This window comes from Lepidochelys kempii, chromosome 5 (genome assembly GCF_965140285.1).
Source record: "Lepidochelys kempii isolate rLepKem1 chromosome 5, rLepKem1.hap1, whole genome shotgun sequence".
In the NCBI taxonomy this organism is placed as follows: domain Eukaryota; kingdom Metazoa; phylum Chordata; order Testudines; family Cheloniidae; genus Lepidochelys; species Lepidochelys kempii.
Window position 1 is genome coordinate 81765323 of NC_136384.1, and position 18289 is coordinate 81783611.

The 18289-nt window shown below is 43.5% G+C and overlaps 1 protein-coding gene across 1 annotated transcript in view; it reads right to left on the reverse strand.

Moving 5' to 3' along the window:
• FBN2 (fibrillin 2) overlaps positions 1-18289 on the reverse strand; it is a 254203-nt gene that overhangs the window by 106757 nt on the left and 129157 nt on the right. Inside the window, exons 20-21 of the mRNA XM_073344871.1 lie at positions 10736-10855; positions 2508-2645 (exon numbers count right to left, since the gene is read on the reverse strand). Of these exons, the coding sequence (XP_073200972.1) occupies positions 2508-2645; positions 10736-10855 (258 nt within the window). The remainder of the gene's footprint in view (positions 1-2507; positions 2646-10735; positions 10856-18289) is intronic.

Below are 18289 nucleotides of genomic sequence, written 5' to 3' on the forward strand. Positions count from 1 at the left end.
AGTCAGCTAGCATGAGCCAGCCCTGGGTGTCTAATTGCAGTGTAGACATATTCACAGTGTCACAGCTAAACACAAGGTGGAACAGATTGTTTAGCATAAGTCACTAACACACATTTCAAGGGACCATTCAAGGTGAAATAGTCCATGAACACCCCTCCAGTCATAAGGGGGAAAAGGTCGGGGGGCAGCGTAATGGTTGTCTGGTTTCACCCTCATAGTTGTCATTGGGGCATTTTGTGTACTGAATGAGGTACACTGCATGTTGTGATAGGCATGTGTTGTACCCATTGATCTTGAGAGGTGTGTTGAGGGAGGTGTTGATCAATGTAGCAGTGGAGATATGTCCACCACTTTTGCATTTGTTGTTCTGTCAGGATCTGGTACTGCTTTGAGTTGGTGTGTCCTGGTCTGTGGGGAGCTTGTTTCTGATGATGAGCTTGGAAAGGTTGGGAGGGTTATTTCAAGGCCAAAAGAAGGGGTTCAGGAAAGATTTATTTCAGGATGGGGTCCTCATTAAGTATGGGTTGTAATTGTTTGATGCTACCCCATATGGGTTCCAATGTGGGGTAGTAAGTGACAACTAGGAGTGCGTGGTCAGAGAGGGTTTTATTTCTGTATTGAAATAGGTTCCCTCAGGGTATTTGGGTGGCCTGCTCCATGATGCAATCTACTTCTCTGGTGGAGTATTCTTGGTGAAGGTGGTTTGGAGTGTGTTAAGGTGTATATCCCTGACTTTCTCGGAACATATTCTGTGGTATCTGACTGCCTGGTTTTAGATAAACAGATGTTGTGGTGTGTATGTGGGTTTCTTGTATGTAGTTGTCTGCAGGGTTCCATTGTTGAAGCTGACTGTTATGTCCAGGAAGCTGATGCTTCTGTTGAAGAATTCCAGAGAGAGTTCAATGGATGGGTGGTGGCTGTTGAAGTTGTTGTGGAAATGAGGATGAAAATATTATTGATGCATCTCAACGATATCAGTAGTTGCATGGTGCATTTGTCCAAAAATTCTTCCTCAAGGCAGCACACGAAGAGGTTGGCATATTGCGGAGCCATCCAAGTACCCATGGCTGTTCCCATGGTTTGGCCAAAAGTGTTTTTTGTCGAATGTAAAATTGTTCTGGGTGAGGATGAAATGGATGAGTTTGGCGATGTGTTTGCACTGGCTATCTAAGAATTGTCCATTGTCGTGTAAACATTTGAGGCAGCCAGCGATGCCATCATTGTGAGGGATGTTGGTGCAGGGAGGGAGGTGACATTCATGGTGGCAAGGATGGTGTTCTGAGGGAGGTTGTTAATGTTGTGGAGTTTGTGGAGAAAGTCAGTTGTGTCCTGGAGGAAACTGGCCCTTTGTCTGTTGAGTGGTTTGAAGATGGTTTCTATGAGTCCCAAAATTCCTTCAGTAAGATTGCTATGGCCAGATATGGTGGGTGTCCCTGGGTTCCTCAACCGCGATGACTGTATTAACAAGGCTAATGGACTACTCTCTGACACCACCTACTATAAAGAATTCAGAGAAGATCCCACACCACAATTTAACCAGGAATTTAAGGATATCATAAAATCCTCCCCCAAACAACTCCAAGAGAAACTCTACAAACTCATCCCCCAAGAATCCACCCCAAGAACCTTATACATGTTTCCCAAGATATCCAAACAAGGGAACCAAGGCAAAAACCACTCAGTACATTCTCAAAAGAACTCTCACTGGAAAATGCTAAAAGGCAAAAACACCATATCAGCCATGGGTGAACACTTCATGAGGTGGAATCACAGACTGAATAGACACACTTGATTTATGACTTATTATAACAATCTATAATCCACTAACAACCCGCCTCCCCCAGCTGCCTCCCTCCTCCCCACCCCATCCATGATTGGAGGGGTGTTAGCAGGCTACTTCACCCTGAATGGTTAACTACTTATGCTCAACTATATGTTCCACCTTGTATTTAACTTAGTTTGAGTTAGTTTCCCAGATCTGAAGAAGAGCTCTGTGTAAGCTCGAAAGTATGTCTCTATGACCAACAGAAGTTGGTCCAAAAAAGGATATCACCTTACATACTTCATCTCTCTAACATCCTGGGACCAAGATGGCTAAAACAACCCTGTATAAAGCAGCAACAGAGTCAGTACAAAGGTTGCTTGTTTTTAAATACCTGCATTTTTGGACCCTTCAAGAAACCGAAGGAATACAGATTTTTCACTAGATATTTCTCTTCTTTGCTACCTTCACCTTGCCCACACACAGGCACGCTATGGGGAGAATGAAAACTCATCCTTGTAGAAATCAATTAAAAATGTAATTTATGGGCGGACTTCATGGTTTACAAAGGGTTTCACACAGTGAGGGTTAAAAGTTACACTAACCAACTGTTCTCATTTTATTCTTCTTCTACTGAAAATACTCTGATGAGAAAGATGATTCAATTGAGGCACCATTATTTTACCCAGTGATACATCTATCCTTTCCCCTGAAAGCTGGAAGACATTACAGCCTAGAACCATACCTAGTTCACATCGCTCGCAAGGGCTGCCCCAAGCAGCTCCTAAAGTAGCACAACATTCTGATTTCAGTGTAGCACCATTAATGTTTACTTCACAACGACTGTCTTGGATGTTCAGCCAGCACGTTCCTTTCAGACTATCTGCAGTGGATTAGAAAAGAACGGGAGCTGTTAACCAAAAAAAGACTTTATTTTCAAATCTGTTTAAGGTGAAAGAACATTTATCAAAAAGGAAGAGTTATTCAATTTCTTTTACTTTTCTCTGAACTAAGCTGTATTTTTATTTATCTCTACACCGCTATGCTCCAATATTAATCTTTAATATATCTATGGTTAGAGGATGTTAACTTATGTCATAACATTATTTTTCTTAGCACAAATACGATTTAAATATTCAAAAGGGTAGGCATAAAGAAAATGTTATAGACCAGCTTCTGATGTTTCCTATATCCATTTAAAATCAAAGTAAATCCTGGCCCTACTGAAGTCAATGGGATTTTGCCATTGACTTTAATAGGACCAGGATTTCACCCATTGTTTGTTGTGCTCCCAGAACACAAAGTTGTGCGGTATTGTTAGAGCTGCCAACGATGCCTAGACACCCCAGGTGGGGAAAATGGAATCAGGGTCCTTCACCCTGTCATGCCTATTAATAGCTGGAGGCCATGCCCTTTAAAAGATGTAGAAGAGATTGCCTTAGAGGAATTTTGTGTAGATTTGTTTTTAGTAGCACTATCAGAAGCATTTTGCATCCCTTTGTCCACTGTAGGCAGAAATCCTCCAGCAAATACTGTTCTGGTGGTATATCTGAGAAACTGCTATTGTCAAAATGATTTAAATTATACAGCTAGCAGGTGATTTTCCTCATACCAGCTGCATCTGGATCTTCCAGCCAAAACCTGCTGGTCTTACCTTATTTCAGCCTATAAATAAAAATAAAATAAAAGTTAATTTCCTTTATTTTACACAATCTCTCTTGCAGAGACAAAATTTACAAAGGATAGTCACTGACTTTTTTTCTGGTGAGAAAGTTATTTATTACCCAGCATCAAAGCATTCTTTCTGCCACTCGCATCTCTTTGATTCTACCTTGAAATAAATAAATATCCATGCTACAGGCAGATGGCAGCCTACTGCTTTGTGCACTATGGTTGACCGGTGTCAGAATTTCACAAACCATAACTCAGAAGTGCATAGAAAGTTATTTCAAAGAGAACAAATGACAGTATCCCTATTGTATGTACATTTCTCAAAATGGCAATGTAGCATTTATACCACCAGTCAAGTACACCATCTTGAAAAAAAAATACTACTCTCCTTTCTCAGTAGGTGACTGACTACAACTCCATTTACAAAATTGTCCTCCCTGGATACATTCATTTGGGAATACTATTAATGTGAAAGTAAAATGAACCAGTGAGTAAAAGCAGCTTTTTAAAACATAGTGTTTATGATAGCTGCAGAACTGCCATCCTTTAGAGACCAAAGTCCCCACTCCACAGAACAGATAAACTGGACCCATTCATTCTAGGGTGATAGCGAAATTCAGCAACAGTGCTTCAGTCTGGCATACATTGGGAGTGGTGCACTAAAACAATAAAATTAGCTTTGGTACTATATCGTTAGCATTATTCTAACACAACTGTTGTACATTTTCACTTAAATGCCATGTGATGTGTAACAATTACATTTTAAATAACTTCTATCATCATTAGTAAGGTTAAGATTTTCTCATGGCTATTTTTAGGAAAAGTCATGGATAGGTTGTAAGCAATAAACAAAAATTCACGGAAGCCCGTGACCTGTCTGACTTTTACTAAAAATCATCAGCGGGCCGGGGTTCTGGCAGGGGGACAACTGAAGCCTGAGCCCTGAGTGGGGTCATGAGAGCCCTAGCCCTGGTGTGGGAGGCAGGGGGGTCCAGCACCCGCAGCCGTGGCAGCTGACAGCTCTGGGGCCTCTGCTACAGCCCTGGGGCCCGCACTGCCTGCAGCAGCTGACAGCTCTGGGTGCCCCCTTCGCCTTTAGTGGCTGGGAGCTCTGGCCCATGGACTGACAGCTCCAGCCCCGTTGCCCTGAGTGGAAAATATCACAGAGGGCTCTGAAAGTCACAGAATCCATGGCTTCATCTTATCCTTAATCATTAGGGAAAGAAAAAAAGAAAAAACCCTCAGATCACTCATGTCATAAGGACTGATTCTGATCTCTGATATCGGCATAAATCAGGGGTAGCACCAAAGTAAAATTGGTGTGAGACCAGTATCATGCTAATATATCTGTATTTGTCTATTTATTTTAGTCTCATTAGAGTCTCTTTTTCACTCTATCAATACACTTTCACATTACTGTCATATCAGAGAAGCATTTCTGGGCGGTGGGACTGCAGAGTCCGGCCTGACCTGGTGCTCTGTGCTGCGTGGCACGGCTGCCTGTCCTGGGGCAGCCGCGCTGCCAGCCACCGGTGCTCCAGGCAGCGCGGTAAGGGAGCAGGGAGCAGTGGGGGGTTGGATAGAGGGCAGGGAAGTTCGGGGGGCGGTCAGGGGCGTCGACAGGGGTCAGGGCGGTCAGATGGCAGGGAATGGGGGTTGAATGGGGGCAGGGCTCCCGGGAGGGGGGCAGTCAGGAAGGAGAGGAGGGGTTGAATGGGGTGGCGGAGGGCAGTCGGGGAACGGGGGGGTGGATGGGGCAGAGGTCCCGGGGGGCAGTCACGAAGGAGGGGGGGGTTGAATGGGGTGGTAGGGGGCAGTTAGGGGCAGGGGCAATTCGGGGCGAGGGGTCCAGGGGCGGTCAGATGGGGTAGGGGCTCCGGGGGACAGTCAGGAAGGGGGGTGGGTTGGATGGGGTGGCGGGGGGCAGTTAGGGGCGGGGGATCTGGGGGTGGTCAGGGGGCCGAGAGCAGGAGGGTGGATGGGGTGGATGGGGCAGGGGTCCCCGGGAGGCCGTCAGGGAACAGTGGGTGTTGGATGAGGCAGGAGTCCCTGGGGTGTGGGGAGGACGTCAGGGGGCAAGAAGCAGGGAGGTCGGATGGTGGCGGGGGCCGGGCCATGCCTGGCTGTTTGGGGAGGCACAGCCTCCCCTAACCGGCCCTCCATACAATTTCAGAAACCTGATGCGGCCCTCGGGCCAAAAAGTTTGCCCCGGACCCTGGACTTCAGGAAAGCAGACTTCGACTCCCTCAGGGAACGGATGGCCAGGATCCCCTGGGGGACTAACTTGAAGGGGAAAGGAGTCCAGGAGAGCTGGCTGTATTTCAAGGAATCCCTGTTGAGGTTACAGGGACAAACCATCCCAATGAGTCGAAAGAATAGTAAATATGGCAGGCGACCAGCTTGGCTTAATGGTGAAATCCTAGCGGATCTTAAACATAAAAAAGAAGCTTACAAGAAGTGGAAGGTTGGACATATGACCAGGGAAGAGTATAAAAATATTGCTCAGGCATGTAGGAATGATATCAGGAGGGCCAAATCGCACCTGGAGCTGCAGGTAGCCAGAGATGTCAAGAGTAACAAGAAGGGTTTCTTCAGGTATGTTGGCAACAAGAAGAAAGCCAAGGAATGTGTGGGCCCCTTACTGAATGAGGGAATCCTAGTGACAGAGGATCTGGAAAAAGCTAATGTACTCAATGCTTTTTTTGCCTCTGTTTTCACTAACAAGGTCAGCTCCCAGACTGCTGCGCTGGGCATCACAAAATGGGGAAGAGATGGCCAGCCCTCTGTGGAGATAGAGGTGGTTAGGGACTATTTAGAAAAGCTGGACGTGCACAAGTCCATGGGGCCGGACGAGTTGCATCCGAGAGTGCTGAAGGAATCGGCGGCTGTGATTGCAGAGCCATTGGCCATTATCTTTGAAAACTCGTGGCAAACCGGGGAAGTCCCGGATGACTGGAAAAAGGCTAATGTAGTGCCAATCTTTAAAAAAGGGAAGGAGGAGGATCCTGGGAACTACAGGCCAGTCAGCCTCACCGCAGTCCCTGGAAAAATCATGGAGCAGGTCCTCAAAGAATCAATCCTGAAGCACTTGCATGAGAGGAAAGTGATCAGGAACAGCCAGCATGGATTCACCAAGGGAAGGTCATGCCTGACTAATCTAATCGCCTTTTATGATGAGATTACTGGTTCTGTGGATGAAGGGAAAGCAGTGGACGTGTTGTTTCTTGACTTTAGCAAAGCTTTTGACACGGTCTCCCACAGTATTCTTGTCAGCAAGTTAAGGAAGTATGGGCTGGATGAATGCACTATAAGGTGGGTAGAAAGCTGGCTAGATTGTCGGGCTCAACGGGTAGTGATCAATGGCTCCATGTCTAGTTGGCAGCCGGTATCAAGTGGAGTGCCCCAAGGGTCGGTCCTGGGGCCGGTTTTGTTCAATATCTTCATAAATGATCTGGAGGATGGTGTGGATTGCACTCTCAGCAAATTTGCGGATGATACTAAACTGGGAGGAGTGGTAGATACGCTGGAGGGGAGGGATAGGATACAGAAGGACCTAGACAAATTGGAGGATGGGGCCAAAAGAAATCTCATGAGGTTCAATAAGGATAAGTGCAGGGTCCTGCACTTAGGATGGAAGAATCCAATGCACTGCTACAGACTAGGGACCGAATGGCTAGGCAGCAGTTCTGCGGAAAAGGACCTAGGGGTGACAGTGGACGAGAAGCTGGATATGAGTCAGCAGTGTGCCCTTGTTGCCAAGAAGGCCAATGGCATTTTGGGATGTATAAGTAGGGGCATAGCGAGCAGATCGAGGGACGTGATCGTTCCCCTCTATTCGACATTGGTGAGGCCTCATCTGGAGTACTGTGTCCAGTTTTGGGCCCCACACTTCAAGAAGGATGTGGATAAATTGGAGAGAGTCCAGCGAAGGGCAACAAAAATGATTAGGGGACTGGAACACATGAGTTATGAGGAGAGGCTGAGGGAGCTGGGATTGTTTAGCCTGCAGAAGAGAAGAATGAGGGGGGATTTGATAGTTGCTTTCAACTACTTGAAAGGGGGTTCCAAAGAGGATGGCTCTAGACTGTTCTCAATGGTAGCAGATGACAGAACGAGGAGTAATGGTCTCAAGTTGCAATGGGGGAGGTTTAGATTGGATATTAGGAAAAACTTTTTCACTAAGAGGGTGGTGAAACACTGGAATGCGTTACCTAGGGAGGTGGTAGAATCTCCTTCCTTAGAGGTTTTTAAGGTCAGGCTTGACAAAGCCCTGGCTGGGATGATTTAACTGGGAATTGGTCCTGCTTCGAGCAGGGGGTTGGACTAGATGACCTTCTGGGGTCCCTTCCAACCCTGATATTCTATGATTAGTGTCAAAGCTGACAGGTTTCAGAGTAACAGCCGTGTTAGTCTGTATTCGCAAAAAGAAAAGGAGTACTTGTGGCACCTTAGAGACTAACCAATTTATATGAGCATAAGCTTTTGTGAGCTACAGCTCACTTCATCGGATGCATACTGTGGAAACTGCAGAAGACATTATACATTAGACATCAACCCCAACGCCCCTACTCCACCCGCGCCACACTGACGACATCCTCTCCATCCGGACCCATGGAAAAGCAGCCCCCGAGGAACCCCACCACGACCCCAACAACCTCCATCCCACCACCAACCCCAGCCCGGCCCAGTCCACACAAGGTGAGGATGTTGTCAGTGTGGTGCGGGTGGAGTAGGGGCGTTGGGGTTGATGTCTAATGTATAACGTCTTCTGCAGTTTCCACAGTATGCATCTGATGAAGTGAGCTGTAGCTCACGAAAGCTTATGCTCAAATAAATTGGTTAGTCTCTAAGGTGCCACAAGTACTCCTTTTCTTAAAGCTGACAGGAGCACACAGCAAAGAACAATGGGGCAAGAGAGTATTGGTACATTCAGGACCCAGGCCTTTCATTGTAGGCATGAGGTCAGGGGGAAAAGTTGTTTCATTAGCCTATTTGTTTTTGAAACGGCGTCTATTTAGGTTTGGCAGAATTTTTGACAGATAATATTGATTTTAAGCATTTTTTCAGTTTTTATCAATTTCCATATTTGCGGGAAATTTCACAGGTGTGGGGGTCAGACAATTATTTAATGACAGATGCTGAGATTCAAAAAGTTAAAGCATTACAATGATTAATACACAAATTGTCAACAGCAGATGTCAAAAATATACAAAATATCCTTAAAATCAAACTCTAAAGTTCTCAGGCAGCAGTTTTATTTTGTCTGTCTGTAAATTTCGATCATCATCAATGGAAATATTTTTTCATTGGTTTGTGTGTGTGTAGGGTTAAATAGATGTTTACAGACATTTACTGAAATCTACAAGACATTTACAAAAATCTAATCCTTTCAAGCCTACTTATATTTGACAAGAGCATTTATCAAGTTTTTTTTCAGAATAAAAGAGCTATGTCCTGTAATCCTTACACAGGAATAACCAAGGTCAAATTGCCTTTCTTGCAACACCACTGAAGCCAATGGCAATTTTGCCTGGCTAAAAATTATAGGATTAGGTCCTAATTTTGTAAATCCATACTTGTCAATTTTGCTCTGCCTCCAAACCCCTTTTGCTCCTACATAAACACTCTAATCGTTACATAAATGTCTAAATCCTGATACAGACAGAACCCAGATCAAAGTCAGTGGAAGTTTGAGGACTTCATCATTGGGTCCATTATGTTCACTTTCAGGTTAAGTTATTAATATATTGAATGTATGTATATATTGTTTAAACCATATCTGGCTCCTCCTACCAATGTTTGTCTGTTTTCATTTTCCAAACAATGTCTTCCGTTCACTTTAGGGCCAGTTTCTGCCACAATTACTGAAGCTAAGCAGACTTCACTATCCAAATAATACTAAACAAATCAACAGGACTACTTCTGTAGTAAGGTCCAAATCAATATAAGTATTGGCCCTTAATTATGTCACATCAGTGTTGTATCTGGAAACATGAGAAAGCTTAAAAAATAATCAGAAAAAACGCACAGATGAGTGTGGTGAGGTTCACATGAAGGAATGAACACAACCTCTTAGCTAACCACAGATGCGCCCTCTCCTCCCGGCCCAAAATGCAGCCACTTCTGCTACCTGGGTATCTAAGAAGTCCAGGGCCCAAAGATACCAAAAAGGTTTGTAATCTAAGGTTAAGAGGTGGACACACCAACCCATCAGAGGAACGATCATAAACTCTTCTCAATTCCTTAAATTCCTTCTCCCTGCTAACCAGTATCATCTCTGTCTTTTCTGGACTGAGTGTTTGACAAATCTTTCTCATCCAGGTTCCTATCTTAGCTAGGCACTGGAAAGGCAAGGAAACTGTTATATCAGGATCAAACAAATTGGAGACTTAGAGCTTTGTGTCATCCTAACACCACTGGGACTCCAGCTCAACTCCTCTCACAAGATCCCCTCCTGGCCTCAAATAAATATTGCACAAGTGGGGTGACAAAATGGAAGCTTGTGGGCACTTGAGGTGGATGTGGGTCTGCCAAACACCATGCTTTCAGACCTTTCAGAAAAGTAGGAACAGAGCCATTGGTGAATATCCCCAAAGCCAGATTCTGCAGCTATGCGAATGACACCTTGTGATCAACCATCTCAAAGGCTGCCGCTAAATCTAACAAAATTAATGACACTTGACTTTTTTTCCATTACCTGGAGATCATCAATCACTGATACTAATATGATACATATTTTATCCCCAAACCATAGCAATATCTGTTACCGGATAGACAAAGATCCAGGAAGAGTGTTCCAGATGAATCCAGAACTGTCTTGACATGTCCTACTTAATATCCTTTCCCAAAAAAGGAAGGTGTGAGGCAGTGCAGTAATTGGGAAGGCCAACATCATTTAATTATGGCTGTATAAGCAATAGATTAACCACCCACTGGTTAAACTGACATCTAGCTCTCTTGGAGAGAAGCAACAACAATATCTGTCAATAATGGACCTAAAACCTCCCCATTGATTCTCACCAATCATAAAATGCATGGACCATAGCAGCCTGTACCTGTGTAGGTGAAATAGTATCAATGAAATTGTTATGTTAGTATCCTCTGCTCCGAAGGAAACAGGCAAACTGGTCTGGATTTGAGCAATGTTATTCAGAAAGTAAATCCAAAATGCCTCACAGTCAGATATGCTAGTCTACTACCAAGTACAAATTACCAGGACTCTCTTGTTTATTTCTCAGTTTCTTTAATCAGTGTAATCAATTCCCTTTGTGTTAATAACAATAAAACTATCTATACACTCACCAATGCAAATCAATCCAGTAGAATCCAGTTTACTGCCAGGTGAACACTCACAATTGAAAGAGCCAAGATTGTTCCTGCAGGCACTGTTGACACACGGGCTGATTTCGCATTCATTTATATCTATAATCCAGAAGGAAAAAGGTACCATTAGGACAGCCATGCATTTCTGGAAAATATTGTGCTGTATAAATGAAGCCATGAACCACAATATGCCAGAATGTCTCGTAAATCTGGCTTATTTATTTATTTATTTGATGAGGTACAGAGTATGCTCGGGCAAGCACTGTGTATGTATGTGCATATGTAAAGGAGTATTTGCATATTTTGTAAGTGTTATTTAATTAACACTTTCTTACAAGGACAGAAACTTCCAAGAATTTGGACTAAAACATTTTCCAGAATAATTTACAATTGTCCTGTGAGAAATCAAAACCCTTTTTCCATGGAAAGCAATGCATTCCCAGGCACAACACGCTGTGCACAAACAAAGGCCTTATTGTTTCTGTCATCTAGGCTCCATGAGGCTTTGGAAGAATTAAGAAAACCTTGTCAGAATCAAAGTATTACAATGCTGGCTGCAATTCCATAGTCCTGGAAAGTGCTCAAGAAAGAAGACAAACTGTAATACTCTAAATAGTATTCCACTCCAGCTACTCTCCTTCTCACTTTCACCCACATGGATTTTTTTAAGGCCTGTCCACATGTAAGAATAAGACTCCTGCTGTCAGCATTAGCCTTTTTTAAAAAGTTAAATTAATTTTTAAATTAAAAAAAAAACAACAGCAAATTCTTCCTAACAACCACCAATTATGCCTTTTTGAAGTTCACCAATTTTGTTTTAGATTTGGATCCTAAATCAAATCAGACTCATAATCCTAACAGATAGTTCCTGTCATGGGTCAGGAATTAAACAGTTTGGGTCCATGCTTATGTTCTCAAATAGTGACAGTAATGCCAAGCCCATAAACCTAAAACAGCCTGACACAAATTAATTAAAAATTAAATAAAGGACAGAGGTAAGTATTGGAAACAGGAAACGTACCAATGGCTGATTTTCAAGGGAAAACCAACTATTCCACTTATTTTATAGAAGTAGTACAAAAGGTTTCATTTTCTATTTGGTGTAGTATGCCATATCAAGTCTTCATTTCTCTACACATTTATCTGTTTATGGGCTTCTGAGGTCATAAGAACAATGATGAATTTAAACTATTCACTGAATCACCTGTGTTATTAAAATGATGGAGCACATCTAGAAATCTGAAACCTTTAGGAAACTGATTTCTCTCTCCGTCCTCCCAAATCATACTGTACTTAGGGACAAAACCCACTCTCTTTACTTAATGGGACTATTCAACTAAATAAAGTGATCAAGACTTGGCCCTTGATATGAATTGTTTTTGAATAGTGACAATGCTTTATGTTAGTATACAGAGCAGCTGCTTTTGAGAATAAATTCAATATTCTTGTTCCCATATGACTAGCAGGAACAAGGAATTTGGTGGAGGCAGATCACAGAGTGATACTGGAGATATCTTAAATATTCACCACCTGCTAAATGAGTCCCAAGATAGAACTAACTTTGGACAACCTGCATGTAATGGTACTTCTGCGAACCTTGCTTTCAATGGCTATGCATTCTTTAAAACTGAAAAAACAAATAGGGAGATGAGGGTATCTCAACTGTGTGAGGACATGTAGCTTCTCCCTTTCAAAGGACTACTAGGAGAAACAGAGCAGTCTTCTTTTTTGCTATTAATATAGTATACTACACATGCATATATGTATATTACACACACACACACATATTCAATATATATTGATTTATTAGATCAATCTTGAAGACATTAAGGTTGCATAGACAAGCACTCTAAAGTTAGAAAATGCCAGAATTAAGTTTTCCTGTGCAACATTAATTTGCCGCACTTGTGCATACTGGTTGTGCATACTGTTCACTGTTGATACAGTCTTTAATTACATGATCACATGTTATTTTGTTCCCTAGGAACCCTGCCTCATTCAGTGCACCAGGATGGATAGCGCCCACTTGATGAACAGCTATTCAATATTTTGTTTTATTCTTGCTGTGTAGGTGTGTAGCCCTGCATCTTATTTACTGCACACTATTCAAACCCTGCTCTGAAGAGTGAATTATTAATTTCCTCATGGGTTTTTCTATAGTGTACACCACTCGAGTATCTCAATGCTTCAGCAAATATTAATTAATTGACTTTCACAATGCCCTCGTGAGATAAAAGATGACATTATTACCCTCCTTTTATAGCTAGAAAACTGAGGCACAGGGGGCATGTCTACATTGCACACTAAACCTGGACTCTGACTCAGGTCTGAACCCAAGTCCTTTTTTTGTTCCCTCACAAATCAGTCTGCAAGCACTCAGGACCAGGTCCTAGGATCCTGCTAGGGGGTGGGTTCAGACCCAGAGTCCTACTGAGACTTGGATCCAAGTCCCATCATTTTGTAGTATGCACACATGTCAACCCACAGCCCCAAGTTAGGTCTGCATAGTACAGTACGGACACGTTAGCATGACTGTGAGACTGAGGGTCCAGCAACTATCAACTCAGATTTACAATGCAGTGTGGATGCTCAAGCGTGGGCTTGGAAACACTGAGTCCACAAGCCCAGGTCTCACGGACTCGGGTTTACAATGAAGTGTAGATGTGCCCAGACATATAAAGCGAAAAGTTTCTACTTATTGTAGGTGCTCAATTTGAGATGCCTACGGCCTGATTTTTCAGAGTAGTTAGCATTATAGAGCACTTTATATGTTCACAGCACATCTCCCACTGATGTGAGCTGCAAGTGTTCAGAACTTCTGCAAACCAGACTAACGGTCTGAAGTCAGCACCCAAGGAACATGCAATTAGTGGCCATCCATGAAGTTTGGTTTAAGTGACTTGCCTAGCATCACACAAGAACTTTATGTCAGAGGCAGGGATAGAATCCAATTCTTCATGGAAACATTCAGCTTCCTTAATGAGACCCCCCCTTCCTCTTCCTGCAATAGCCTTCCACATTCACGACACTTTCCAACTTCTGCAACAAATGAAGCAGGGCTCCTATAGACAACAGTCTCATTCTCTAAACAACCTGATTCATCCCTAGAGTAGGTCCATACTGTGCACTGAAAGAGGCAGAGGTCTTGTTGAAAAAAAGTATGCAACCTATATGTAGTATGTGACTGTATAAGGCATGTGCACTACACCGGGATGAATTAAGGTTGCACAGGAACCTTAATTCTAGTATTTCCTAGCCTCTGAGTGACTTTGCAACCTTAATAATGTTCTTTTAACATATTTTTTGTGTGCAACTTCCTAGGTTTTTAAAAAAGTAAATTGAAAAAACAAATTCCTTCATCTGCAATAATACTGATACCCACACAGATCATCAGCGAATTTGGAACCTTTATGTCAGGGGTGGGCAAAATTTTTGGCCTGAGGGCCACATCTGGGTGGGGAAATTTTATGCAGGCTGGGGCAGGGTTTCGGGTGAGGGAGGGAGTGTGGAGTATGGAAGGGGGCTCAGGGCAGGGGGTTGGGGTGGTAGGAAAGGTGAGGGGTGCGGCAAGGAGCTCAGGGCAGAGGGTTGGGGTGCAGGAAGGGTGCAGGGTGCGACAGGGCAGGGGATTGGGGTGCAGGAGATGTGTGGCAGGGGGCTCAAGGCAGGGGGTTGGGGTACGGGTGCACGCGTACCTCAAGCGGCTCCGGGGTGGCAGCAGTGTGCAGCAGGGCTAAGGCAAGCTCCCTGCCTGCCCTGGCCCGCATCACTCCCGCAGTGGCTCCTGGGGGGGGAGGAGGGGAACAGGCAGCTCCGCCGCGTGCTGTTCTTGCCTGTGAGTACCACTCCCAAGCTCCCATTGGCCGCAGTTCCCCATTCCTGGCCATCAGGAGCTGTGGGGGGTGGTACCTGCAGGTGAGGTCAGTGCACAGAGCCCTCTGCCCTGCTGCCCAAACCCCAAGGGCTGCAGGGACACGGTGCTGGCTGCTTCCGGGAGCGGTATGGGGCCAGGGTAGGCAGGGAGCCTGCCTTAGCCCCGCTGTGCCATGGGGCTGGCAATCTTGCAAGCCAGATTGAAAGTCCTGACGGGCCAGATCCAGCCCACGGGCTGTAGTTTGCCCTCCCCTGCTTTAGATCCAGCACACAAACCTCTGCCACTTGCACTAGAGAAGTAACTGATGGTAACAGTAGGTTGCCATCCTCTAAATGGACTAGCACTAGTGAGGAATGATACACACAAGCTTCCAGAGGGTTACACAGATATTTGCTGGCAGCAAAGCAATAGTGAGATTCAGGAATCTTGGGTTTCATTCCAGGCTCTGGAGAATAGTGTGTTCTAGCAGGCAGACTCTTCTGATTATTCCCCACAAGTGTGACATTTTCTACTTGTCCCTTACAAGCTGTGTCTGTCCCAGACCTATCTCTTCCTTCCGCTGGCTCCTTGTCTTAGTCCCATGCTCCTCACAGAGCCAGTTCCAGTCTCCACTCCTCAGGTCTCATATCTCAATCCCAGTCTCCTTGCCCACCAAGTCCTAGTTTCACCCTTCTGCACTTCTCCCATCCCAATCTCCTTGCCCAGTCATTCCCAGTCCATCCCAACACCTTGTCCCCAGTTTCCTTGCACAGCCAGTCCCAATTCTACCCCTCCTGGCTCCTATACCAAACTCTCTCTCCCCACACTTTCCTCCACTTGCACACAAACACTCTTACCACCCACATTCCCCATCCTCACTGGCTCCAAGTCCCTATCTCCTTTCTCATTCAATCTGTGTCCTGTTCCTGCAGCATCAGGCTCCTTGTACCTATCTCTTTGTCAAGCCAGTCACAGTTCTGCCCCTACGGCATCGCATTTCTTTAGGAGATCTGTCTCACCTCCTCCCTACCCACTGGTTCTCAGTCTCCTTTCCCAGCCAGTTCCAGTCTCCACCCTTCACTTCCGGTCCCTATCCCAGTTTCCCTCTCCTTTCTGTCAGCCTCCAGTTCCAGTTTATATTCCCCACACCCAGGCTTCTTGTCCCAATCTATTCCCACTGCTCCTGCTACCCTTCCCCACCTCCCTCGGGTTTGGTTCTTGTCCCCTCTGTATTAGAAGAGGGCATCTTTTTCCTTCATGCTCCCTGGGCACAGCAAGGATGTCACTGAGAACACAAAAGAAATAGGATCTCTCCTGTCAGTTCAGACATGAAGACCTAGCCTGTCCTCAGTAGCCCTGAGCTGCAACTGCAGGGAAAGTCCTTCCTCTCAACCCTGGACTGGGGAATGTTGAGTACTAACAGAATCCCGGGAATTTAGGTGCTAAAATCTAAGAAATCTGTATTGAGCATGTGTGAACTGAGATTTTTCTAACATTTATAATTTGTCCAGATTTTCACAGGGATAGCTGAAGGCACAGTACTGACATAAAGGCCACCTGTTTGCCAAATTTTGAGTCCCTATTCTAAACCACCAGAGTGCTAGAGCTTTTCAAAACACAAACCCACCCACCCCATCTCTATTTTTTTCCAGTTTGTTTACTTTGTGCATTTGACATGGTTTTGGCTCCAATTCAGCAAAGCACTTAAGCACATGCTTAACTTCCACTGAAGTCAACAGGACCACTCATTTTGAAAGTTAATCACATATACAACTGTTTGCATAACAAACTGACTGATAGCCTAAATGATCATACAGGGGAAAAATTACAAGGGCCCCCTTTCAGCAAGGCACTCAAATGTGCAGAACTCCATTTTCAGTGCTTTGCTGAACTGAGGTCAATGAGTATCATATGCACAAAGTAAACAAACAGGAAATAATGTTTTTCCCTCTTTGTTGTAATAATCTTATCTGTTAATTGTAACAATAGGAAGTAAGATATTTCCACAGAAATGTGACTTTAAGTTGATAATATTCTTTTAATTTTTAAAATGCAAAGTAAACATATGTGAAAATATTTACCATTTTTAAACAAATATTTTTCTTTAAGTATGGTACATATATATATTGTGTCATAGAACCAAAATTGAAACAATCCACTGTACATTCCTCGAAATAAACTTCAAAGCACGCCTGGTTTATATTTCTGGAAACACAATCTAAACCACAGAGCTTGTTGTAAAAAATTTCTACTTTCACAGATTCTCAAGGCACAAAACAAACAAACAAACCCAACAACAAACAACTTGCGAAGTTTTCATAACTTGCTTATGAATACAAAACAACACAGGCTTTAATGTTTCATTATGGTTATTGCTGAAAGTTATATTAATTAAAACTATATATTGTTGAACAGCATGCATCTGAGTAATGTAAAAGCATGACCCAGTTACTATTGAGAGCAAAACTTTACAGCTAGTAAGGTAAACTGAACTGCTTACCATTTCTTTGAAAACAGAATTTGGAAGGAGAAAAAAAAAAAAAGAGTGAGATGAATTTATTCCTCAAACTGCCAAGCCTCTCAATGTTAGAAAAAGTGTAATAGATTTTATATAGTTTCATAGACAGCTTTATGCAAACCATTACTGGATCATTTTTGCCTAATCAGCTAAATCTAAACTTCATTCTAACTATGGGATTTAGATGGATAAAACAGATCATTCATAAAGCATGTGTATATAATTTAATATGCACACAAAAGTGTATTAACAATAACTGACAAGACACTTCAGCTCCTGCTGTAGACAAAATATATTTTAGGGTGTCTGGATTAAAATAATTATGTTCAGAAGGAAAACTTCCCCAAAAGTTCAGGTTTATATTAAACCTGAAGTTTTGGGGAATGAGGTACCAAGTCAGTTTCACCAAGTGGGGAAGTAGACAGAAATATCTTTAATATTCTGGGTTTATTAGATTCCAAATAAATAGCATTACTGATCATTCCAAAATTTACATTAATTTTAAAATAGAACATATGTAACAGCAGTAGTCAATACTATAGGGTCAAATGTGCCCCACCAAACAAAGATTGCTTTCTGTGGAGGGCAGTGCAGAAGAAGTACGTCTCACTGAGACACAAAACTTCACGAAACTGCACATGACAGCACAGCCACTCAATCACAATTGCTCTCTGTAAAGGATGTGCTTCCCTCAAGTAGCAAACCAGCTCTGGTGACTGATCTGAAAGGGGTGGATGGGCCACAACCTTAGCTTCTCCTAGCTCCTTTTGGTGTAACAAACAGTGCTAGCCCCATGTAGTCTTGGTACTCAGGGGAGCATAAATACTGTAACCATAGCAAGTCCCTATCATGATATATTGCTTACTTATGAATATGTAGAAGTTTTCTTATGAACATTCAAAGTTGCTGTAGGTAAACAAACAGGAGTTTAGTTTATTCATTAGAATCCCAAGAGCAAAAAATTATCTGTGACCGGTTATCACTTTAAGGAATCTTGAATGATCACTCAAATAATTTTTCTTTCAGTGGCAGAGTACAAGTACATTTTAATTTACATAACAATCGACTAATTGGGCTACAATTTTGTCTGCACACTTCCCCTCCCCTGCCTATCAGACATTGCTTGCTGTAGTTGTGAAATATCTCCTTATACCCCAAGTCC